This window comes from Phragmites australis, chromosome 17 (genome assembly GCF_958298935.1).
Source record: "Phragmites australis chromosome 17, lpPhrAust1.1, whole genome shotgun sequence".
Classification (NCBI taxonomy): Eukaryota; Viridiplantae; Streptophyta; class Magnoliopsida; order Poales; family Poaceae; genus Phragmites; species Phragmites australis.
In genome coordinates this window covers 29,242,068-29,266,116 of record NC_084937.1, presented here as the reverse complement: position 1 = coordinate 29,266,116, position 24,049 = coordinate 29,242,068, and the positions used below count along the sequence as shown (strand labels likewise).

The 24,049-nt window shown below is 45.9% G+C and overlaps 7 protein-coding genes and 1 pseudogene across 11 annotated transcripts; 4 read left to right on the top strand and 4 right to left on the bottom strand.

Annotated features, from left to right (window-relative positions):
• Positions 1-61: 61 nt before the first annotated feature.
• On the bottom strand, positions 62-5,158 carry LOC133896729 (beta-amylase 2, chloroplastic-like). Its single transcript, XM_062337327.1, has 10 exons — positions 4,212-5,158; positions 3,604-3,834; positions 3,435-3,512; positions 3,147-3,350; positions 2,516-2,710; positions 1,653-1,817; positions 1,265-1,525; positions 893-1,111; positions 431-650; positions 62-337 (listed from the first exon to the last, which is right to left on the bottom strand). Exons 1-10 carry the CDS (start codon positions 4,863-4,865, stop codon positions 309-311), a joined length of 2,256 nt encoding a protein of 751 aa, XP_062193311.1. The 5' UTR covers positions 4,866-5,158; the 3' UTR covers positions 62-308.
• LOC133896731 (small ribosomal subunit protein eS25y-like) lies at positions 4,747-17,756 on the top strand. Its single transcript, XM_062337333.1, has 5 exons — positions 4,747-4,776; positions 15,948-15,971; positions 16,050-16,124; positions 16,236-16,370; positions 17,448-17,756. Exons 1-5 carry the CDS (start codon positions 4,762-4,764, stop codon positions 17,559-17,561), a joined length of 363 nt encoding a protein of 120 aa, XP_062193317.1. The 5' UTR covers positions 4,747-4,761; the 3' UTR covers positions 17,562-17,756.
• Positions 5,298-7,514, bottom strand: LOC133896730 (5-amino-6-(5-phospho-D-ribitylamino)uracil phosphatase, chloroplastic-like). 5 transcript variants are annotated; one of them, XM_062337332.1, is made up of 3 exons: positions 7,132-7,514; positions 6,866-6,977; positions 5,298-6,776 (listed from the first exon to the last, which is right to left on the bottom strand). In XM_062337332.1, exon 3 carries the CDS (start codon positions 6,687-6,689, stop codon positions 5,571-5,573), a length of 1,119 nt encoding a protein of 372 aa, XP_062193316.1. In that variant the 5' UTR covers positions 6,690-6,776; positions 6,866-6,977; positions 7,132-7,514; the 3' UTR covers positions 5,298-5,570. The 5 variants fall into 5 exon arrangements, with proteins under 5 accessions (XP_062193316.1, XP_062193315.1, XP_062193313.1 ...); XM_062337331.1 differs by lacking the exon at positions 6,866-6,977 and having other exon boundaries at positions 6,978-7,514; XM_062337329.1 differs by lacking the exon at positions 6,866-6,977 and having other exon boundaries at positions 5,298-6,819; positions 6,978-7,513.
• On the bottom strand, positions 7,791-9,156 carry LOC133897242 (chlorophyllase-2-like). The gene is made up of 2 exons (XM_062337889.1): positions 8,784-9,156; positions 7,791-8,600 (listed from the first exon to the last, which is right to left on the bottom strand). Exons 1-2 carry the CDS (start codon positions 9,039-9,041, stop codon positions 7,926-7,928), a joined length of 933 nt encoding a protein of 310 aa, XP_062193873.1. The 5' UTR covers positions 9,042-9,156; the 3' UTR covers positions 7,791-7,925.
• Positions 12,201-15,728, bottom strand: LOC133897243 (uncharacterized protein At2g27730, mitochondrial-like). Its single transcript, XM_062337890.1, has 3 exons — positions 15,499-15,728; positions 12,935-12,973; positions 12,201-12,676 (listed from the first exon to the last, which is right to left on the bottom strand). The coding sequence occupies exons 1-3, from the start codon at positions 15,601-15,603 to the stop codon at positions 12,467-12,469; spliced, it is 354 nt and encodes a 117-aa protein (XP_062193874.1). The 5' UTR covers positions 15,604-15,728; the 3' UTR covers positions 12,201-12,466.
• Positions 17,757-17,902: 146 nt separating the features above from the next.
• On the top strand, positions 17,903-19,158 carry LOC133897071 (germin-like protein 9-3; annotated as a pseudogene).
• Positions 19,159-20,811: 1,653 nt separating this feature from the next.
• Positions 20,812-21,450, top strand: LOC133896749 (germin-like protein 9-3). Its single transcript, XM_062337354.1, has one exon. The coding sequence runs from the start codon at positions 20,812-20,814 to the stop codon at positions 21,448-21,450; it is 639 nt and encodes a 212-aa protein (XP_062193338.1).
• A 1,700-nt stretch (positions 21,451-23,150) lies between these two features.
• On the top strand, positions 23,151-24,006 carry LOC133897070 (germin-like protein 9-1). Its single transcript, XM_062337644.1, has 2 exons — positions 23,151-23,479; positions 23,568-24,006. The coding sequence occupies exons 1-2, from the start codon at positions 23,151-23,153 to the stop codon at positions 24,004-24,006; spliced, it is 768 nt and encodes a 255-aa protein (XP_062193628.1).
• Positions 24,007-24,049: the final 43 nt, after the last annotated feature.

Below are 24,049 nucleotides of genomic sequence, written 5' to 3'. Positions count from 1 at the left end.
ACACTGCAGCGTAGCCTCAATCTGCTCATACGATGTAAGGCACATAATATAGCTAACGGCGTCCACGGAATTAACTGTTTACCCAACCCACCTCAATTCAAGTAAACCAACTGGTTCTTCCGCTTGACAACTATATGCAAATCGGCTTTACAAATGGAGCAGCGAGTTCTATTTAACAGCTCAAAAATCAGCTGATACTACCACCTATGAAACAAGAAGATCAAAAATGGCATCTCTGTTCCCCATCAGCCATAAAGGCCTAAGGCAATTAGAATCACTTGTATATATGTATGTAATGCGCTAACAATCTATACTTGCAGATCAAGAACCGCCTCACCTGCAAAGAACATAGCAATAGAAGGTCAAGATGGGATTAACTGAGGCTAAAATGGTATTGCTACCAGAAACCCGGGTGATCGGTATATCTTACCGTGCATTCTCTTGACGAAGCGCTCAAATTCAAAAAAGTTTGGTCTCTCAAAGAGAACTTTGCTAAGCCTCAGGTAGGTGAATCCTAACAAATGTCGTCCATCTGGATCATTCAGTGGCTTAGCATTCTCCAAAATTTTGTTGAACCCATCTCTATCATAGCAAGGTAAAGCATTCTCACTAGCTACTTGTATACCAGCATCCCACGCAGCATTTAGCACCTGAAAAACAATACATCCAATAGATAAAGAACACTAACATAACATCAAGTTGTTCCTAACTAAAGAGCAGAACTTATTTGAAATATGATGTGCCAAGTACCAGTTAGTTGCTCAGAAAAAACCTACAAGCTAGTTGGTAGGAAGATAGTATCAGAGGTGTTGCTTACTAGAGAAAAATACATCAGCCTACTCAGCTGCTGCCAAGCACATGCAAAACAGAAGATGGTGGAAAGGTTCCATACCTGCCATACCAGGCCCTCTGGATCTGCAAAGGCCTCAGGGTATACCTCATGCTGATCCATAGTGCGCAATTCAACACATGTGAAGTTCAAAGCAGCATCATGTTTCTTCAATACCGCAGCAATTGGAGCATAACCATCACGGTTTGATGGGTTGTAGAATCCGGCGGTCAGTTCAGCAGCATGACTAGCAGTTTTGTACCACCAGTGTACGCCAGACACCTGCAATATCACAGAAGTGAATAATGCTATCCAATCATTTCATTTACTTGGGATGCAAAGAAGAAATCCCAAGTTCACTCAGATACTTGCCCGCAAAGCAACCATCAAAATATTGCAAATGGACACTTCAAGAAACTAACAATGATAACTGACCTTAACAGCAATATTTGAACCTTCAAAAGCCAACCTTGCTAACATTAGTACACGATCTGCATGATCCACCAACATCTGCGAGTACCAGTTGAGGAAAAAACGGCCATAGTAGCTATCATAATCTCCTCCATCACAGAAAAATCCAGTGAGATTTGGTTCAGAATTATAATGGCCAGCATTGTCTGGTCCTCTTGCCCATATGGTATGTCCACGTGCTTCAGCAGCTTTTCTCAAATTTTTCTGTAAGTACCTGTCATAGCACTGGAGCAAAATACACTATCAATGGTCTATAACAATATATCAATAGGTAGATAGATACTGATCCCTGAGAACAGAAGGATGAATGCATTTGCAAGTGTAACAGAAAAGGTGAAGGATTAATATTTACCTGAAATTCTCCAATGCCAGGGTACTTCCAGCCATGTTTTGCTGGATAAGATGGATATCGTAACTCTCCACAAGCCCCTAGTCCAATCTCAATTTCTGAAATGATCCCATCCTCAAAATACTCATCAAATTCTACTCGGAAGCTTCTCATGAAGTCAAAGTATACCTTCACAGACATATGGGAATGAAACAGAGAAACACATAAACAATTGAACTTCCAATGAAAATATAATTTGAAGGTTTAGACACATAAAGAGCACTCAACATTACAGAAACAGTTTGCTCATGCACCCATCCTAAATATCATAACAGAATCAAGAAAGTACCACACATGACAATATATAAATATTGCCACTTTTTAATTCAAGACCCTCTAAGTTAGATGGAATTAAATTCAGAGTAGTTCCCACTTCCCACTTCAAATATAAAGAGGGGGTTCATGAAAAATGTCCAGACCTTTTTGTAGATGAGGTGTAAAAGTACTTCAGGTTTATTTTAGGAAGATAGCAATGCAGAGCTAGACAAACTAGTGGATTCGCAGGCAGTAATGAATCTGCTGAATGCATATTGCAATTGCAATTATTTGGTACTTTGGAAACATGATAAGATGTTTGCAACTTTCAAGTATTCGGCAGCCAATTAAAAAAAAAATCATTTTCGTAATTTAACATCAGCAGATGACTAAGCCTTCTATTTGCAATTTCTCCACTTCCAATTCGTTATCCAGAGCAGTAATATCAAAACTAGCAGACAAGATTAAGATGCACAAATATATGATAACAAGTGGAAATAAATAAGAAGACAAGCTGCAGTCATACTTTCACAGTAATAAATACAGAGCAAGATACAGCCAAATGGTCATACCTCCACTGCGGTTCGGCCTTGTAGAACCCTTTCTTTATCAATACCCCATGATAGGCACTCGGTATTACGTCTACCTTCCCTGTCAGTAAAGTAGATGTCCGGATTGCTCCTTCCAATCTCCGTCACCCAATATGGGAGAGGAATAGACACATCATCTCCAACATTGCCTCCACATTCATGGAACGACATGACCACCTAACCATTTCAATGGGGAAAGGATGTAAGCAACATCAGCCAAGAAAATCAAACTTGAATTACAACAATTTGCAAGACATTTCATCCATAGCAGATGTGTGCTCGGCTAGATTGATTCATTATGAATCCAAAACATTGTTTAGCATTCTATCAATCACATCATGAGCTAATTCGATATTGATTACAGAGTACGGACTCAAAAAGAACACGGCGTGTGTTCATTCAAATAAGAACATGTGATGCCTACTGCAAACAAGACAATATAGCAATCTCTTCTGATACTGGGCAATCTCCTGAGCAGATGAGTAAAATAACCCCATGTATAATAACCAATAGAGATATGGAACCCCCAATCGTATGATTACATCATGCAACAAATAATTACCCACAGAAGCAGAAGTTATTAAAGGTTGCATTAAAATCTTGAGACTCTGACCTGCAACTTGAGCTTGAGCTCCCTGATCATCTGGAAGAGGCGCTTGTAGCCTGTCCAGTCGTACTGCTGTGGCCTGTGTGCCTCGACATTCCCCCACCAGCAGTCGACCATGACCCCATCCACACCCGCTGCCTTGAGCACCCACAGCTGGCCCACCAACTCGTCCGCATCCACCACCTCGCCATTGCCATTCACCACCCCAAGCTGCAAAAAAACAGGCAGGCGCAGCATCAGGACGTGATGGCGTAGCTCCAGAAGCAGCAGCAGGAAAGGGGGCGAGTTGGTTACCGGAAGCATGACGTAGACCGGGACGTAGGGCGTGCCGGCGAAGTCCCGCTCCGGCGGGCGCGGCGCCACATCGGCGACCTGCAGGAGGCCAACAGTGAAGAGAGAGGCAGATGAGCAACAAGGCTGGTGCAGGCGGAGGCAAGGGGACGAGGGAGGCGGGGGCGCTGACCTGCTTGGCGACGGCGTCGTCCATGGGGACGGGGACGGCAAGGAGCGGGGAGGAGTTTCCGTCGGGGGCGGCGGCGCGCGGGGGCGAGAAGAGGTGGGAGGAGGAGCGGAGGGAGGTGGGGGCAGGGCGGTGGGAGATTGGGCGGGCGGCGACGGGTGGGAGAGGGGGAGGCGGCGAGGAGGGGAGCGCGAGCGGCGCGGCGGCGACCATGACGGGGCGGGCTGAGCCTGACTGGAGGAAGGGAGGAGGAGGAGCACGCGTTAGCATTGGATCGTCCGGATGCGGTGGAGAGGCGACCGGACCGTTGGGGGAAGAGGAGGCGGTGGCGGTGGCGGCCTCTCCTCGGGAGGCGGGAGCGGAACGGAGGGGGATGCCGTCCTTCCACTGGGGGCGACTTCTTATTTTCATTTATTTATTTATTTATTTTCCTTTGTGTGCGATCAAATCAACGGTCAGGAAAAAACCTCATCCTTATTTATTTATATTTTTGAAAGCACCGAGCATTCATTTATGACATCATCATAATAATAAATACTCTCTCTTCTCTCTCAAGTTGAAGTTCAAGTGAGACGACTAGGAGAGGAGAGGAAGGAGAGCAGATCACCTACCTCGTGGGCGGCGGCGGTGGATGGGAAGGTGGTACCGTCGGGGAGGACGCACCATCCGGCCTCCCGCGCCAGCGCCGCGATCACCTCGTTGATGTCGGCGCGCACCCGCAGGTTGTAGTTGCCGTGCTGCCGCAGCCCCGCCAGGATCCGCCCCGTGATCGCGCGACGCTGCCGCTCCCGCAGCTTCGTCCGCTCCTTCTCCTCACGCGCGCGCCGCCGATTTCCCCTGCCTCCCCCTGCCCCAACACACATGGGGGCCACCGGGCTCGCTTCCAGGTACCGCCCCGCCGTCGCGTCCAAGTAGTAGTCCTCCTCCTCCTCATCCTCGTCTTCCTCCTCCTTCACCCCCATCTCCTCGTCGTCCTCCTCGCCCGGCCCCGACTGCATCCCGCCTGGATCTCGCCGCCGTATTCCTCCGCAGCAAGGGAAGGGCAACTTGCTACCTAGGGTTCCTTCCGCGCGTGCGGCGGCGGCGTGCTGGGACTGGGAGTCATATGGTTGGCACGCTGCGCACGTGGGGGCGACACGTGTGGGAGGATGGACGGCAGCGATGGCCTCGCCTCGCCTCCCCTCCATCGGGGAAGGATTGGCGCAGCACATGGAGCGCATGTGCTTCCATTCCGACTCTCTCCTTGCCCATTGGCATTGCCGCATCACATTATTCTTCTTCTTCTTCTTCTAGTTACTACTGGTCTCAGCATTTGCACAATGCCAATGATTTGTTCAGATGATTCAAGACAAACAGCATACCTTTCCTTTCCTTTCCTGCTACCTTCTTAGCTTCGCTCGCTTAGTAATCTGATTCTGACCTCACCATTCCACAAGACATCGCTCTAGAAAAAAGAAAAGCACAACTACGCCGCGCTTCAATATATCACAGCTGACTTGCACCAAAATGTCCAATGCACAGACAGAATAAAATGTCCAGTAAAGGTTCAAATGTCCAGGCATCAGTTGGAACATTTTTCACTTGACCCCATATTTTCGGTAACAGGATAACTCTCAAAAGAAAGCAATCATTCATGATAACAATATCCACAGAGGGGACCAAATAACGCTTCATCTGATAAGTGTAGAAAACAAGACTAGAGAGAACAAAATAGGTAACATCTGGATTTCTGATTTTGCCATAGACATTATACATGGTTTCAGGAACTGCAGTTTAAATGCCCTGATGATTGCTATATTCAGTTCCCTGTTTCTTTCAGAGTATACATACAGTCTGTGAGCTCTAAACAACATCTCTACACATCACATTCTACTGATTAGAAGGATAATAAGCCCTTCCTGATCGATATGACAGTTGACAATCATACATCTGTGCAGGAGAGGAATCAATCATATGTACAGTCTGGCCTCTTACCAGAGCAAATCATCTACACCCACTGACGATGGTGGTGGGGACGTTTCTTCCTCCTCCTCCATCTCTGGTTCAGGTTCCATGCCAAACTCTGGGGACTCAATGGCGGCAAGGTTCTTCAAGTCTACCACAGATAGCTCGTCGAGTTGCTTCACCACAAGGTCTGCAGCACTAAGCTCATAAATTTTGTGCTTGCTTGCGACCGCGACACACTTCATACGGGCATCGTGCGCAGCTTCCACCGCCGAATTGGAGTTCCCAAACACGATGCACCTCTCCGGGATGAAACTCAGGAGCTGCGCAGCGTACAAAAACATTTCAGGGTCAGGCTTCCCCCGATACACATCCTCCGCTGCCACAACCGCATCAAAGAAGCTCCGCACACCAACAGCTTCGATGGCTTGTTCAATAACCTTCCGTGGCCGTGTGGAGGCCACAGCGAGAGGGATCTTGTAATTGGCGAGCGTGCTCATGAATTCCCTCGAACCGTTCCTCATCTGGTAGAAGGCGCCACCCCGAAGGCTGCAGTGTATCTCCTCCTTTCGCGAGGCCAATCTCCTGAGCTCGCAGGGGTCCCGAGACCAGCAGAGAACCTCAGAAACAGCCTGCTCATTCTTCATCCCCTCGATTCTCTTCAACACAAATGCCGGAGGCGGTGACTTGCCCTCTTCTTGAGCCAGGGTCAGCCATGCCTGCCTTTCCAACTCAGCATCATCCTCCACAATGACCCCCTCCCACTCAAGGATGACGCCAAGCCACCCGCATCCCATCCGCTCGAGCCGGAGCAACGGGTTGTGCAGCTTGGGATCATCCGCCCTGTTCCGCGGAGGCCATGACGGGGCGGGGTTCGTCACCCCCATGTCACCGCCGTCCCCGGGGATCCCCCGGTGCTCCCTGCGAGGGCTGGCCTCCTTGGTGACCCCCATAGCCAGCGCCTTGACCGGCCGCCTGGTGACCCGGGCCACAAGCCGTCGGCTTGCGAAGCCGGTGGCCAGGGGACGGCAGGCGACGACATGGAGCGTCCGGCGGAGGTGGTGATGGGTGCTCCTGGACCTTCGGTCGAGCAGGTAGGGGGCAATAATGGAGGTGCTCGCGGTGACGGTATCAACAACCATCATGGCCGCCTGCCTGCCGACCAAGAATCGAGATCCCGGAACCGAAATTTCTTGGACAAATCGCTCCCGTTTTCTCTTTCTCGATGGAACCTTCAAGAAGAGCAATCGGGCCGCTTAAATTCCGCTCCTAGTCCTAGATGAATCGCAACACAACAGATGAAGGCAAGAACCGAATTTACTTTCAAGAAAGAAGAAGACGAAGGCAAGAACGGAACAAAACAATATACTCCTATAAAGCAGGGGCAGGAGCAGGAGCAGCAGCAACTGGTTGGTAGGGAAAAGGAAAAGTACCTAATTTAAATTAGGAAGGACAGGAACCAATCAGTAGGTAAAGCTTAAAGCGTGGAATTTAGGTGGTGTCGATTTACGGCCGCTCAAACAAACAGTGGTTGGATGGGGGAAAGGAAGGCAGAGGAAGAGGATAAGGAGGAAGAGGAGGTGGTACCAGCGAGAGGACGGCGGCGATGGGGATCGGACGACGGCGGCGGAAGGGGAGGTTTCTTCCGGAACCTGCCGTCCGCCTTGTTTAGCTTTCTTCTTCTCTTCTTTTTCTTTTTCTTCTTCTTTTTGGTGCGCGTGGGATTATTATAATAATAATTGTATGAGCAGCAGCGGTTGTCCGTCCCGTGCGTGGCGGAGGAAGGCGAGACGATTCTCCGCCGGATGCTCGACGCGTGGCGCTACCCAGAAGCGTCAGATGTGGATTCGCGGAAACATGAGGCCTTGGAAATCCGAGCAGTTTCTTCTTCTTATATCTGGTTTTTCCTTTGTTTCCTGGCTGGCTTTTGGTAAATTATTGCCGAATTGTAGTTTTAGTATTGGATTGGATTAGAGTGGTGCCCTGTTTGTAAATGATCTCATCTCCATTTCATTTTATATTATTAATTTGATTTGATGGTTAAGTAAAGAAAAGAGATGTTATTTTTTATTTGACTGACATTTGAGGTCTGATGAAGATGGATGGATCAACTTATTGGCAATTCAGGATTTGTGACTTCATGTCTCAGTGACGTGTCAATTCAGTACCATGCAACTCCCAAAACAATACTGAAAAAAAAACTTATTTGATCAAGTAACCACATCATCGTGCCAAACATGAAAACATAGAAGAAAAACCCTCCAAATTTATTCATTGATTATGATTTGGACTTACAAAAACAAATTATTCATGTAGCTTAACAGATTAAGTGAATTTTATCAGTATGATGAATTATACAATATGATCGATTCTGCTGCTGCTCATGCCAAACGCTCCTCAACGGGGTCCAGCGTGGTCGGTGCGAGCCCCGGATGTTTCAGTATGACCTTGAGATCACCACCATCTTCCTCTCCGAGCACGGCCCTCAAGAAGGCGACCATGATCCCGGCAACGGTCCTCCTCATCACGTCCTTGCAGCTGTTCCCTTCCTTGCAGAGGCAGGTGACCAACTTGGGAGCATCGTCGTCCAGCATGTCGAGGTGCCCGTAGTCCTTGGTCACAAGGTGGTAGCATGGCGGCTTGCATTCGTCGTAGAACTCCGTGTGGTTGACACCCTCGGGGGCACAGGGAGGGAAGAGTATGTTCTCCTTGTCGTCACCCAGCCCGGTGCCGATGACCAGGACCGGCATGGCAATGTCGAAAGAGGAGGGCTCGTAGGTGAGGATGGCCGGTTGGAGCTGCGAAGACTTGCCGGTGCCGGCAACCGGGTCGAGGCCGATGAGCGCGGAGAAGGCGAGGTTTGTGTTGGCGTGCCCCAGGGCTAGAGAGAACGCCGTGTGGCCGCCTCGGCTGTGGCCGGCCAAGGCGAGCTTCGAAAGGTCGGGCTCCACACCTGTGGGGAGGACGGAGGGCAGCCCCTCGGCGAGCCAGTCGGTGACCTTGGCTGTCGCGGCGATGTCGTCGGTGTCACCGTTGGAGACGAGGCTGGTGTGGAACTGCATTATGCCAGCACCAATAATTCAGTTAATTATATATATATATGCATGGCCATGGCCAGTGTCGATCGTTAAGTTGTCAACAAATAAACAGAAGCCAAAAAGATTTACTCCTAGCTAATTTGATGCATTGCACTATATAGTAGAAGAAGTTGGTACTGCAGTACGTAGTGAACAGTGTACCTGGGGTGCAACCATGATGAAGCCGAAAGAGGCAACGTGCTTGAGGAGCTGCTCGTAGAAGCGGTTCTGGAGGAAGAAGCCATGCAGGAGCATGGCCACGGGGTATGTTCCGGCATCCTTTGGAGCGACGATCAGGATCGGGATCGGCGGTGTTGGCACGGCGGCGTGATCGACCGTGGTCACCTCGACTGCAAGCTTCCCTGGCTGGAACACCGAGGTGACGAGTGCAGCCTCGACAACCACTGATGCCGCCGCCATCTCAGTTCAATTCTCAGGGCAGCTGCTGGCTAGCTAGCTACTTGTGAAATTATGTATGGCCTTGTGAGTTGGTGGTTGTGATGACAAGCTTAAGGGTAGGGAGGATTGATCAATATAATATAATGTGCCAAATTTATAGACCTCGCTAGCTGCAGACTGCAGTACGATCGATCGAGGAGGGTGCGGTGCAGTGGCCAAACTGAGTTTGAGTAGCTTTGTGAATTGGTCTCGTAACAGGAAATTTCTTAGCACGACGTACGGGCCATGCATTGAGAAGAACGTACCTCAAAATTGTACGCGCGTGTCGGAAAAATAAAAGAGGGGGGCCATTTTCATTGTTTGTCTCTGCACGAAAATAGTTTGTATTTGGGTGCATGCATCCATCAGTTTGGGGCCATTTTCCTTTAAGGTTGTTGTGATGCTTGCTATTTCAACACTTTTTTGTCGCTGCGGCCACAAGAACGGGTCTAAAGCAAGCCAAGTGACCATTCATGAGTTCAATCAATATAATTTTCCAAGTGTCACATCAGCTTCCGAGTAATTATAACAAAAAAGAAGTCAGAGGATGTTCTTGTGAAGAGAAGCAGAAGCAAGCTCAGCTCCAAATTACGCGTCAATAGAATCGTGATAAATGTTGAGCAGGCAGCCATCTCCGACTCGGCTTGGTCAGATGGTCGTCGTCCTACTAATCCAAATCGCAATTTGATAACTCTTGTGATTCTGGACCGGCCCAACCCACATTTCTCTCGAGAAATGAGGCCCGGCCCAATGTTACAGTCTCTCCCACTAAGGATATTTGGTTTTATTGTATTCTGTTTATTCCAAGAAAAGTGAAATATAAATATTGTTACACCATTAAATACTCACCGGAAAAACAACAAATCTAGATAAGGGCAAATTGATCAATTGCACCATCATCCTCTCTGCCAAGAAACCGAGTCCAACCAGCTAGCCAAACGATTTTCTAGAAATGATTTTAATTCATCAGCGAAATGTTTTCAAGAAGAATCCAGAATCGAAATATTTCCTAGAGAATCTGGATCTCTAACAAACATCATTTAGTGTGTAGAGAATACTTTTTTCCATGTAACGACATGAACGTGATAAAGAACATAATACAAATGAAAATCACTCCACTTTTATTCAGTCCATTATGGTCTGGACTTAGAAAACTGAAAGTGCATCTAGCATATATGTGAGATTTTGGTAATTAATGATAATATCTATGGACTAATAATAATATTGAGTTTATTAGTAGGTTATTTCATAGTGATGTATGGAGGAGAAATATGCATTAAGATAAATAAATTCTTAGTAATTCTCGGGTAAGTTAATGATAATATATATAGACTAACAATTATGTTGAGAATTATTATTAAGTTATTCACTAGAAGATGCATAAATGATGAAGCATGAATTCGTTGAGAATTACTATGAGTTCAATATCAAAGTCATTAAACTTTTAGTGATGCTCGTAACAGAAAAGAAAAACTCATAGAAGATTGGCGATAAATGTGAATGCTAAGTTACTTGTGGAGATCAAATAACTAAATGTATGTCATTGTTAATAGAGTTTTATGGATTAACTCATGTGCTTTGTACTTAAGAGTGAGTGAGGATTAGAATCCATAAGAAGACATAAGTTGAATTAAAATCATATATGATAAGAGTAAAGAACAAGAGTGGACTTTATATATGATAAAATGAATTCCTTGAAATGTCAAATATAAAATGGTTTTTTTATGGCTAGACGGTGAAAGGTAAGTAAGACTCAGCTACGATGAATCATCCGGTGGTGAAGGGTAAGTAAATGGCTTAGCGCTGAAAGACCAAGGCAGTGGTGAAAAGCAAGTGAAGGGTTTGCACCAATATCGTGTGGGGACATGAAAAGCTATGGGTGATTTGCATCAATCGCATGAAGAATCAAGAAGAAATGAAGTGACGATGATATAAAAGTTGGTAATCCTCTAAGTTTGAAAGAAATAAATGGTACTCGAAGGTATTTAAAGGCTCAATATGATTCAAAGTTGTTTTATTTTTGAAATTGAGTATAAGTACGTCGCGCTATTAAGAGGGATACAACGTAGAACTATTTGTCGTATCTTAGTGTCAAAAGTTTCTAATCTCACTTTAGTGCAAGGCCCGGAGAAGCCTTCATTTTTTAGATCCAAGTCTCTGGATGATCATTGGCATAGGGAAACGTTGGATGTAAGGCCATCCAGCTCTGAACCACAGAGCAAGAAAGAAAAGAATAAGAAGTTGGAGGAAAGAGATAAGAGAGATAAAAACATTAAAAAAGACTAGAAGAAATCCAAGCATCTCCATCACCGCAATTACAAAAGCCGAAGAAGGTAGTGATGTGCCTGTTAGATGAACAGAAAATGTACACAAGGGTTCTGCCCTGAAAGAGGCAGCTAGCCTGATTGTAGCTGTAACTTGGAACTTGGCATTGTGCAGAATGGACTATGTTTCTTATGATACATAGTGTTCTTGCAAAGTCATATTGTTCGTTGTTGAAGTTGTATCTGGGTTATAACATGATTATAATCTTATATATTGGATTAACATGTTTCTTATGATACATAGAGTTTCTCTTGAATAACATGTTCAACATCTAAATATTGGATTACTGCTTTTGAATAAACTTGTTCAAGAATGAGTTGACTATCAAAATAGCATAACAAATTAGTACACATTTGCAACGATCATTTACAGTGCAGTTACTTGTCAATTTCCAGTGAATATAACAATTGAGTTGACTTATGGTGTAACCTGTATTTGAGATTAAAAAAAAAATCACCTTGTGATATCTTGTAGTTCCTCCCAAAATGAGCGCATGCATCCAATCAATTTGGGCAGGCACGTTTTAATCGAGCAAAGAAGAAACAACTGCCGTCGTGCATTCTTGACCGACCGGTCGTCAGTCGTCTGATGATGTTCAAAATTCTGGCCTCTTTTGGCTCTTTCTGTACGTTACGTGCTAGCTGTCTCAGTGTTCTCAACTTACGATCCGATAACCTAAGTAGCACGCTTGCCATTTCAGCGCATATGCCAAGTTACAATTCAAGTGTCATCCATCTGTTCATCAATTGTCCAAGCATCATATCAGAGTGGTAGTCAGTCATATGCTTAAGTAATGCTAGTACAAGTGCAATCATAGAAGCGAAACCGAGGCAGATGACAATGCATACACTCTGGCATATTCATTCGAAAGAGCAGTACCCAAGAAAAACCTCTTGAAAGTCTGTCACGTTGAGGGGAAAAAACTACAGAAGGTCTCAGAGTGCGTACTTGAAAGTCTGGTGATGCATCAAATTCAGAACTAGTGCAGCGTACATTCAACAATTATTTCCACAACAAAGGTAGAGACAGGTCCATGGGTGAGACTGACAAGGCAGAGCATCCGGAGATCCCATTCACAACATTCAGTCCACGACCTCTTCCGTCTTCTTAGGCTTTGACAAGAGATACCAACCCAGGCCACCCAAGGCAGCAACTGTGCCTGCCAGGACAGCATAGTTCCTGTTCTTGTCCGTCGACACACCAGCAGATGTTGACTCTGTTGCCCCGCCTCCGGCCTTTACGTCACTTGCTGCACTCGTGGTTGACGAAGCTTGCTCTCCTGAGCTGGGACCCTAAAACCATGATACATATATCTCGTGTAAGAGCAGCGACAACAATTTCATGACCCACACCAATAAAACAGATACACTAGGTTGATATTTAGCAAGGTGAAACATGCATACCCAATGATATAACCCTGTTAAACATTCATGATTCCATGTAAAAGAATGCATAATCCCCATACAAGACATCAACAAAGCAGAATATTATGATGAAACACGACAGGACACTGCTCAATCAATGGGTAGAGATATTGTGTGTTTGCGTACCTTGCGTGCAAGCTTCTCCAGCTTCTCTTGTTCCATTTTCTGCAGTAAATCAAAATTCACGAGGCATGCTATTATCACAGTATCAAGAATTCAAGAGAATAGTAACACACCATAGATAAACAGGAGAAAATAGATCAGATAACAACAACAACAAAGCCTTCGTCCCAAGCAAGTTGGGGTAGGCTAGAGATGAAACCCACAAAATCCAACTAAAAAGATGATGAGAAAACAACAACAATAATAATAAAGGCACTACTAATAGTAAAAAATAGATAAGAGGCAGAAATAAAAAAAAATAGTGCATACTGGATTTCTACTTCAAAAGAAGCAGTGAAAAAGCTTATCAAATACCACTTGAGCTATTATTAAGTCTTGTCTGATTACAAACTTTTTACAGCACTGAAGGTTACACATTTTTTACAGTTGAAAACATCAAGTGAAACCTGCTAGTCTGCTACAGTCACAACATTCACTTCCACAATTCAGTATTTAAAACATGCTTACATCAAGTGAAACCTGCTAGTCTGCTACAGTCACACCATTCACTTCCATAATTCAATATTTAACACATGGTTACATCAAGTGAAACCTGCTAGTCTGCTACAGGACACAACATTCAACCAGCTAGTCTGCTACAGGACAGAATATTCACTTCCATAACTCCATATGTAACAAATGCTTAATTGGATCACATCATATTTATGCACAGGTTTGTCACTGCAGCTCTGCAGTCATTTCCAATGTTAATGCTATGTTAGCAGACAAAGCAGACACAAACATAACAACAAAATTTCACATGCATATTAGAAATCCTTGAACATCTTGACCTGTAATTCTATCACCTAGTTACATACTCAAAACTAGTTGTATTCCCCTACATCAGCAAAAAGTGGATGACCAAACTACTCAAGATTGGTTCAAAGACTCAGAACAAAATTCTCAGCTCCAATACTATTACTAAGAAATACATTCACATACGATGCTGCTGGAAACTTTGCAAACAGATTAAAACACAGTCAGCTAATGAAAAGCATACTCAGAAGCAATGCACAGCCGCAACCAGTGTCACAATATACAAACAAATTGTCAAAAATGCACAAGCATCATGATTGGTGATCCTGGGATTGAACCATACTCAGAAGAAAAACTTATAGGACTTTTTTTGACGAGCCATATCGCACAACAATCTAACAAGACCTTAACAGAGTTCATGACCTTCAAAGTTCCAGAAACAAAAGACAACCCACAATCACAGTCAGGATCGAAATAATCAATAAGCATGTATCTCAAACAAATGCCTACCAAAACCATGACCAGGTAGACAACCAACATTTGAACCATAACTTGATGTGTTATTGGATCAGGGGTGCAGGATATTGTTCCAATGCCACTAACTCGCAACCGCATTACACCATCACATAATCACATTCACTGTTATACTCTTGCCTCCTGAAACTAAACTATAACAAAGCAACCTAGAACGAAATCCCAAGTAAGAACACTTGCAGAGATCAACATGAGCACGGGGCTCAAACAGACAGACAGACAGACTGCATCAAAACTCAAGTATAGCAAGCAGTATAAGTGTCTAGGCATTAGCAATGCAGAGTATTAACATACATGTTAGAAATTTCTCAAACTATCATGAACTTGTAATTCTATCATCTAATTAGACACTCATAACCAGTGGTGTTCCCGAAGTGCAGTAAAAGGTATATGATCAAACAAACATAGCTCATGATGGGTTTGAAAGATTAACAATGAAATTCCACAAGCCTGATACTATCTCTTTAACAAATTGTTCACAGAAAACGGCACCGGGCACTTAGCAAACAGAAACAAAGTGATCAGCTGATGGCAAAACTACAAAATTCTAACATCACAGTGCTTCCAAGTCTCAACCAGCATGATTTCTCCAAGAAGACAACATCTAAACCATTGAGGGGCCTCAAGGCCTTAACATTCATTAAAAGAATATAAAACAACTCATATAAGCATCATTGCTTTGAAATTCACAAGCACCAGCAGTGTCAGTTCTGGGATGGCACCACACTCATAAGAAAACAGAAGATAACTAATCTAACAAGACCCTACGAAGTTCCAGAAAGCAAAAACAACCCACAATCTCGCATGACATAGCAATAATCCAGTGGTGCATATCTCAACCACATGTGGACTAACAAAAACATGGGGCCGAGGTAGACAACCAACAACTCATCCCCAAATCCCAGCGTTGTTGGATCAGGGGCGCAGGACACCACCTCCAATGTCGCTAGCTAGCTTAGGGTTTTCACCATCACATTCAGCGGTATGTGCTTTCTAGAGATAACAAAGCCACCTAGATTAAAAAAAAAAATCTCAAGTCACAGCGCTTGTGGAGCTAATCGTGAGTTCGTACAGATCACAACTAAACTCCCACACTTGCGGAGCTAATTGTGAGTTGAGATCGCATCACGGACGCAACACATGCATACAGGAATCGCGTATCAAATCAGAAAACGAAGGCCGCCCCCCGTAGGAAGAGAGCGGAGTGGAGGGAAGGGAATAGGGGATGTGGAGGAGACCTTGATGTAGACGTTCTCGGCGGCCTTCTCCTCCTCGCTGAGGACCTTGCCGCCGGAGGACAGGAGCCTGCGCTGCACGAACCTCGCCGACGCCCGGGCCGCCATCGCCGCGATCGAGGAACCGTGGAAGACGATGACGTCAACCCCTTCGCCGCCGCCGCCGCCGCTTCGCTTGGCTTGCCCTCTCCCGAAGAAAGCGGAGAGATGAGTTGTTCAACTAAAGCTTCTGGAACCCTCCGAAGTAGAGTAGAGATGGGCCGGGGCTTTTGCTGGGCCCAAGTGGACCGCGCACTAAGCCCATCGGCCGAAACCAGTCTCAGCCGTCCGATCGGATCGGACGGTGGATATATGAGTTTAGGGTTTCGGGACTCTAATGGCCTCTCGCTATATAACTAACGTCCCACATCTGCCGCCGCTCCCTGTCTCCCGTTGCTCCCTCGCCTCGCGCCGCCGCCGCCGCCGCCGACGAGATGGTGAGAGATTCGATGCAACCGATTCGCGCCACCATTTGATGCGCGCCGTGCCGTGCTAATCTGCTCGTCTCCTTGCAGGCCCCAAAGAAGGACAAGGCTCCGCCGCCGTCGTCGAAGCCGGCCAAGTCCGGCGGTGGCAAGCAGAAGAAGAAGGTGAGCCTGTCTCCGCCACTCGCTCGTTTCGTCGAATTAGTCTTGGATACTGGGTTTCCAATCTTTGGGGTTCTCATGGTGCGTGCGATTGCCGCGTCGTTGGTTTTGCAGAAGTGGAGCAAGGGAAAGCAAAAGGAGAAGGTGAACAACTCGGTGCTGTTTGACCAGGCCACCTACGACAAGCTGCTCTCCGAGGTGCCCAAGTATAAGCAGATCACCCCATCCGTCCTCTCGGAGCGCCTCAGGGTAACCCCTCATCATCAGATGGAATGGAATTATGTATCTCTTCTTACTTTGTGTGCCTGCCTTCCTGGTGTTAGATAGATCGTGCTTTGTGCAATATTGCAGTTTCTTTGTGACTTGTCAGCATAATGCGTGGCCATCGCATTCTGTAGTTTCAGGTTATGTGGCAACTTGGATTGATTGCTGCAACCATTCCAGTTACTAGGGATTAGGATATAAAAGGCCTTCTGATCAGTTTGAAGTGTCAAATTTGTTGGTATACAGAATCACCTGTATTTTGTTTACTGTCTAAAGCCGGTAGATTATAGAGGTAATATGGTGGATGTTGCAGATGGATGATTCATGGACATGTCTCGTAACCTTTGCATTTACCATGTGTCAGACCTCATTTGTAGTCCTGGAACATACTTATTGTTCATGTTGTTATCTTATGTGTGGTTGAACGCTCTAAAACCTTTTTAAGCATTACTCATTGTTTGAGGACTGTCTGCAGAAGCTGGAATTACTATTCTCAGTTCTCAGTTTGGGGACCTAAGAAGTGTCAAATTTGTTGGTATACAGAATCACCTCTTTTTTGTTTACTGTCTAACGCCGGTAGCTTATAGAGTTTATATGGTGGATGTTGCTGATGGATGATTCATGGACATGTCTCGTAATCTTTGCATTTACCATGCGTCAGACCCCATTTGTAGTCCTGGAACATATATATTGTTCATGTTGTTATCTTATGTGTGGTTGAACACTCTAAAGCTGTCTTAACCATTAGTCATTGTTTGAGGACTGTCCGTAGAAGCTGGAAATACTATTCTCAGTTTGGGGACATAAGACTGTCGAAAGAGTTATTTTTTCTGCGTTTATGTCTCAATTGAGGTTGGATTTGGTGCATCATCTGCTTTACAGCTGTGCTGTTTTTTGTTCACATTAGAAAGTTCTGGCTCTTACGGCAAGTAGAATGTCTGGTCACATTTTGTTTCTGCGTCAATCTGTTTGCTAGCTTAGCTTCCGATGTCTGTGTAGCAGCTTACTCGATTTATCTCATTAAACCAGCATGTGAGTAACAAAAGTTGGTTTTGCCCACAGATCAATGGATCCCTGGCACGAAGGGGCATCAAGGACCTGATGGCAAGGGGGCTCATAAGGATGGTCTCAGTTCATTCCAGTCAGCAGATTTACACTAGGGCCACAAACACATGAGGGTCTTGGTGTCTTCTGCTATATTAAGTTTATTTTGAACACTTATCAGTGAATGTTACCGTTGACCTTGAGAATGTTAAATGTTTTTTAGATTATGGTACTATTTTAAGCTCAAATATGGAGTATCAGCTCAAATTGGCAGCCTAATATTGGTCGAAATATGGAGTATCAATGTTGTTATATTATTTTGGTTGATTGTTCCTGTTGCTGCTGGATGCCTTTGCCTCAATTGATTGTGGCGCAATTTACTAATGCCTCTGCTCTGCTCATTCCAAGCAGTCTAGTTACTGTATTACTGACGATCGAGGCTAATATACAACTTTTTATCGTGGGTGTTATCACGAAGCCATGAATTCACAATATTTTCTAGTCACTGTTGGATCAGTGGTTGCTGAGATGTGGATTAGTCCGTGGTAGGAGGACGGAAGCCCGATGAACCCAATGAGTGCATTGAGCTCAGTCCAAGATAGTGATGTTAGTTACTCTCTATGCTCTGGCAAGGGACAAGTGACAAACTGCATTCTTGGTGGCTCCGATTCCTTGCCAAGAAATCTCATGATAAATTGCGCAAGAAACCTACCCGATCACCATTCCCGCCATCACACAACCAAAGTAAATTCTCCTTTAGCTTCCAAGCAACACCATGCTAGCTTCAACCAAGACATCTTGCAATGGCATTCAAGTATTCAACTACTCCATTGTGCTCCTGGTGCTTGCTCTCTGAGCGCCACTGGCTGTCCTGGGCGGCGACCCAGACATCCTCACCGACTACATCATCCCGGCGAACGCCAACATCACCGGCGACTTCACCTACACCGGCTTCCACGCCGCCATGACCATGCCGATGCCGATGCCCAACTTCATGGTGACCAAGGCCTCCATTAACCATGTTGCGAACAGATCAATTAAGCAAATAAACTACCATCTGCAGTTACTAATTAAAGGGACATCTGTTCGGGTTGCAGTTGCACCCGAACGGACATGTTTATATCACTTAGACATGAATATATATGTACACACTATTCATGAAGATTATATGATTTTTTTCACTCTCTGTTCCTACTCGATACTACCTACTGTCTCTCTATATCTCCATTCAAAACACGTTATCAACACCTAGATTCACCACTGAGCATTCGCAAGAAGAAGAAAAGGCCGATCGGCCACCACAAGAACCAGAGAGGACTCGAAAGTCTCTCTAATATTAGGTAAAGAAAGAGATAGATCATTCACCTTCAACCACCAATGAAGTTCTTCGTTGCTTGATGGACTCGATACTACCTACTGTCTCTCTATATCTCCATTCGAAACAAACCCCACGCACACCCACCCGCGCTCCGCCAAGCTGCTGCTGGTCCTCGATGGCGCGCTCTCCGTCGGCTTCGTCGACACGGCCAACAAGCTCTACACCCAGGACCTGGTCGCCGGCGACATCTTCGTGTTCCCCAAGGGCATGGTGCACTGGCAGTTCAACCGGGGGACTGAGCCCGCCACCGCGCTCTCGGCGTTCGGGAGCGCGGCAGCCGGGGTCGTGTCGGTACTCGTCACCGGCATAAGTCACACTAGTGTTCTTGAGAATTTTCACTTCTGGTATTAATGCTTGTTCAAATAACACTACTAGCTGGGAAACATCTACTGGTTGAAAATTTCGTCCGGTGTCAGTCGGATTCGAATAAAATGCTATGTATTTCTGTCTTTTTCGTCGAAACGAGAGTGATGAGTTGTGCACAAGTATCGTCAGTAAGGCAATGAGGAGCTGAGAACGAACCGATCCAGTTACAAATTAACGATTTTTAGTTTCAGTGTACATAACTGCTATAGCCCAAGCCTAGAGTACATTGATCTGAACTTATTGGGGCCTTTTTTGCGATTAAGAAGCGCGTGGAAGTTTTATAAGAACTGAATGAAGATTTCAATTAGTTTTGCCATTTCTTCAGACATAACAAGTGCTAGAATGTGTGTTGAATATGTGTACTAGTTAGTTGTGTTTGAACTTAGTTGTATTAGTAGCAGGGTAGAGTTTGTGTCGAGGTCGTTGTTATAACCATGATGATATAGTTACAGACTCGCAGGGTGCTAACGGTTTTGTCAGGACCCGGGCAGCAAATGTTGCAATTGTGGGGAGCACTGTGTGCTAATGCCTTTGGGATGTAGGCTTCGGCTAAACTACGTCAACGAACATCGTGTATCTATTGTCAGCCATGATCTCTCACGCGGATCATCTCGGTAGATCAATTGCCTCTTCACATTTATTCCTAACAACAAGGACTCCCTTGATTACATAATCGTGGCAAAGTTCTTTAAAACAGATGCTGAGAAAGCTCATTAGGTTCGCTAGTTGAAATATCCTTACAGCATTGATGCAATGACATGGGTCCCATATCCCTCCGTGTGTGTGTGTGTGTGTTTGCACCGTGTAAATCAGAAATAGCAAAATATGACAATGGAAACAATAATGTTCTGCAGGATGTACACATGAGATGTAAACTCCATTGCACTCTGACGATGTTAGTAGTCTTAACAGCATAACTGAAGATGTAGATAGGCCTCAGTTTGATCCAACTGACTTGACGAATGTACTGTGTGCCGCTACCTACCTTAACAGATCCCATGTCTGATCCCAGTTGTAACTAGCTAGTAAATATTAGTAATTACCCTCTTGTACATGCTCTTAATTTTCCTCTTGTACTACCTTATAGCAAAGCATCATGGAAATAAGGCAGCCTTAGGAACCGAATGATGTCCTTACAGTCACTTCCATGGCAGCATCGGTTGTACAAAGTGCAAACAACAAGAGAGGCCGGCAACAGCAACAGCAACAGCAACACCGTTGTCAATTTGAACTAGTCCCCAACTGAGTTGTCAAAGGAGAAACCGAGATGGAAAACTAATTGGACGCTCCGTCAGAAGAAGAGTTCCTTTTCTTTCCCTCAATTTTCTTCATAAACAGCTCGAAAAGTGCAGGATATTTGGTTAGCTGCCCAAAACAGCTAGTACCCGGGACCTGGAGAAGCTTCAACTGAAGATTTATTATAGTAATAATAAGCACATCATAAGTTTTATCAAGCATCTCTAAGCTGGAGCTTTTCTTTCTCAATGTAGCTAGACTAGAAATGCATCGTCCTCGATTACTCCAATATATATATATATATAATTAATCACGAGATGTTTGTGTATAAATACTTCTTCGCTGCCTCCACAACACAAGCAATTAATCAAACTGCACTGCAGAGTTCAGTCACTCCCTGTAATGGCACTCAACAGCATGAGCGCCTTCATCTTCGTGCTGCTCGCGCTCTCAGCCCCGCTGGCCGTCGTGGCCGGCGACCCGGACATCCTCACCGACTTCGTCGTCCCGCCGGTAGTGCTCGGCAACATCACCGGCGAGTACTTCACGTTCCGCGGCTTCCGCGCCGCGCTGAGCAAGACCGCCCCCGAGCCGCAGAACTTCACGGTGACGAAGGCCTCCATGGCGGAGTTCCCGGTCCTCAACGGCCAGAGCGTGTCCTATGCCGCGCTCTCGTACCCGCCGGGCTCCGTCAACCCCACGCACACCCACCCGCGCGCCTCCGAGCTGCTGCTCGTCGTCGACGGCGCGCTCTCCGTCGGCTTCGTCGACACGGCCAACAAGCTCTACACCCAGGACCTGGCCACGGGCGACATGTTCGTGTTCCCCAAGGGCACCGTGCACTGGCAGTTCAACCAAGGCACCCAGCCCGCCAGGGCGCTCTCGGCGTTCGGGAGCGCGGCCGCCGGGCTCGTGAACGTGCCCGTCACCGTGTTCGGCACCGGCATCGACGACGCCGTCCTCGCCAAGTCGTTCAAGACCGACGTGGCGACGGTCCAGAAGCTCAAGGCTGTCCTCACTCCTTCCCCCCAGAAGGCATAATACGCTTCTAGAAGCGCGTCTCTGGCATGTGTCTTCGTCTTCCTGAATAACCTGCCATTGCCAAGAGTAATGCTGGGGGTAGTAAGTGAGTGAGTGATGGAATAATTGATCTTGAATCGTCGGTGTGATCGATGTGTCCTTGTCATCAGCTTTTTATTTGATCCGTATGTGATATGGAAAGATCTTGAAATTTTGTTATGAACTCTTCGAGCTAATTGTTCAAATTTGTTCATTTCTGCCGTTATTCATCATCATATCAAACTCCATGCGAGTTTTCCCGACCTTGCAGTTGATGCTAATCAAATGTCGTTTATTTCTTCTCCGTTATTTATATCCAACTACTGCTGTTCCTCATCAGTACTAAAATGGCACTGTCTATTTTACAAGATGATTCATACTTAAATGTCTGAGTTAACATTAACCCATCCTCATGTCCATACATGCAATATATATGTATTCTCAAAGTAAAATAAATAAATAGAAACAATGGAAGGTACGGATACATGTATAGCAGTAGAAATAAGTCATCGTGAAGGTATGGATACATCATACATGAGTTGATGCTAATTTGTAGAAATCATGGCAGGACACATCAAAACGTAGTAGATAATTAAAATCAGAAACAATTTTGCTAATGGTCAGCATATGTCATATTTCTAAAGAAAATTGTGGTCAGCATATGTCATATTTCTAAAGAAAATTGGATATGTTAAATTCTATATGCACCGTTAGATGCATTGGAGATGCACGCGCTTCAACTATTCGATGTGGATAAGATATGACGATGAAAAGTTAATTTGTCCCTAATGAAAATTATACCCTTATGCAGATTCGGACTAATATATATAGTAATATACAACAAACCTTCCGTCACACAATCCAAATATCATTTCGTGGAACAGTGAAATTGCCCTACTAATTTTCAGCATATTGGTGTATTTGTCCGAGTTTATCTAATTTGAATGATGGAGCCATGAAAGCCATGTCATTTTCTATAAATAAAAGGTTAATGCAAACTGGACAGCTAGCTGGAACAGGATAGGGAAACACAATTGATAGGATTATTGTTGACCTGGCTTCTCTTATGCTTACAAATAGGACAAACTAGAACAGCAAATAGCTTAGCATATACACAGAACTGGGAAATTCTCTTAGCAAATAGCTTAGCATATACACAGAACTGGGAAATTCTCTTAGCAAATAGCTCAGGTATATTAGCAGCTACTAACACCGCCAGTATTAACCCTTGTACTCTTGTTGTCTCCAACAACATGGCATTGGCATGGTGAGCGAATATACCTGACGGCTGTAGCCTAAACATGCATTGTTAAGTTCAGAGATATTCTCTGTTCAATTGTCGATCAAGCTGTTCTGAATGATAGATAATACTTGATGAACTGTCACACAAGAGCATGTATAATACAAATACGTAAGACGTACCTGTACATAGTAACATACACAGAGATATATATATATATATATATATATATATATATATATATATATATTAACGAGTTTGTTAATTACATTGGTGAAGCCTAGGAAACCACGGAGGCATGCGTGCGTCCATATAGACAGTGCACACAGCTGTTCCAAGGCCACGAGACTCGTATAAAATCCATCCATTGATGCTGCCTCGACCGGCCTCGATCGATCACAGTTGACACACCTCTATCACCTCAGCGGCCGGCCGGCGAGAAATGGCGCCATCCAGGTCCAGGCTCGCCCTCTGCCTCCGGTTCCTGTTCCTGTGTGCGATGGTGGTTCACCAGCTTCCTCTCTCTGCCCGCGCCGGCGACCCCGACATCCTGACAGACTTCGTGGTGCCGCACGCCACCGACCCGTCCCTGATCAACGGCACCTTCTTCACGTACACACGCCTCATCACCAGCATTTCCGGCGACTCGGCAAAGTTCATCGTCTCCAAGGCCACCGCCGCGGAGTTCCCGGCGCTGCTGGGGCAGTCCGTCTCCTACGCCGCCCTCGTCTACGGCCCCGGCACCATCAACCCTCCGCACATCCACCCCAGGTACGTACGTAGTCAATGCATATGCATGTAGCTGATGTGCACATGCATACACGGACTCATGCACGTATGGAATGGCCATGGCGTGCAGGGCGTCGGAGCTGCTGTGCGTGGTGCAGGGCCCTCTGTTGGTGGGGTTGATCGACGCCGCGCGCAACGGCACGGTGTACACGCAGACGCTGGAGTCCGGCGACATGTTCGTGTTCCCAAAGGGCATGGTGCACTTCCAGTTGAACAACGGCACCGACGTGGCCCGCGCCATCTCCGCCTTCGGCAGCGCCAGCCCCGGCACCATCTCGCTCCCCTTGACGCTCTTCGGGACCGGCATCGACGACGCCGTCCTGGAGAAGTCTCTCCACACCGACAAGGACACCGTCGAGGCGCTCAAGCACGACGAGCAGCCGCCCGCGGCCGCGCCCGGGCCAATAGCCATGCCACCGTCCTCGTCCGCCGCCTCAGTCGGAGCGGCGCTGCTGTCACGTTCGGCAATGCTGCTGCTCTGCTTTGTCGCTGCTTTCATCGTCTTGTGAAGGCTCTCATGAGGGTTCCCTTGCTTCAACTCAGCTTAAAACC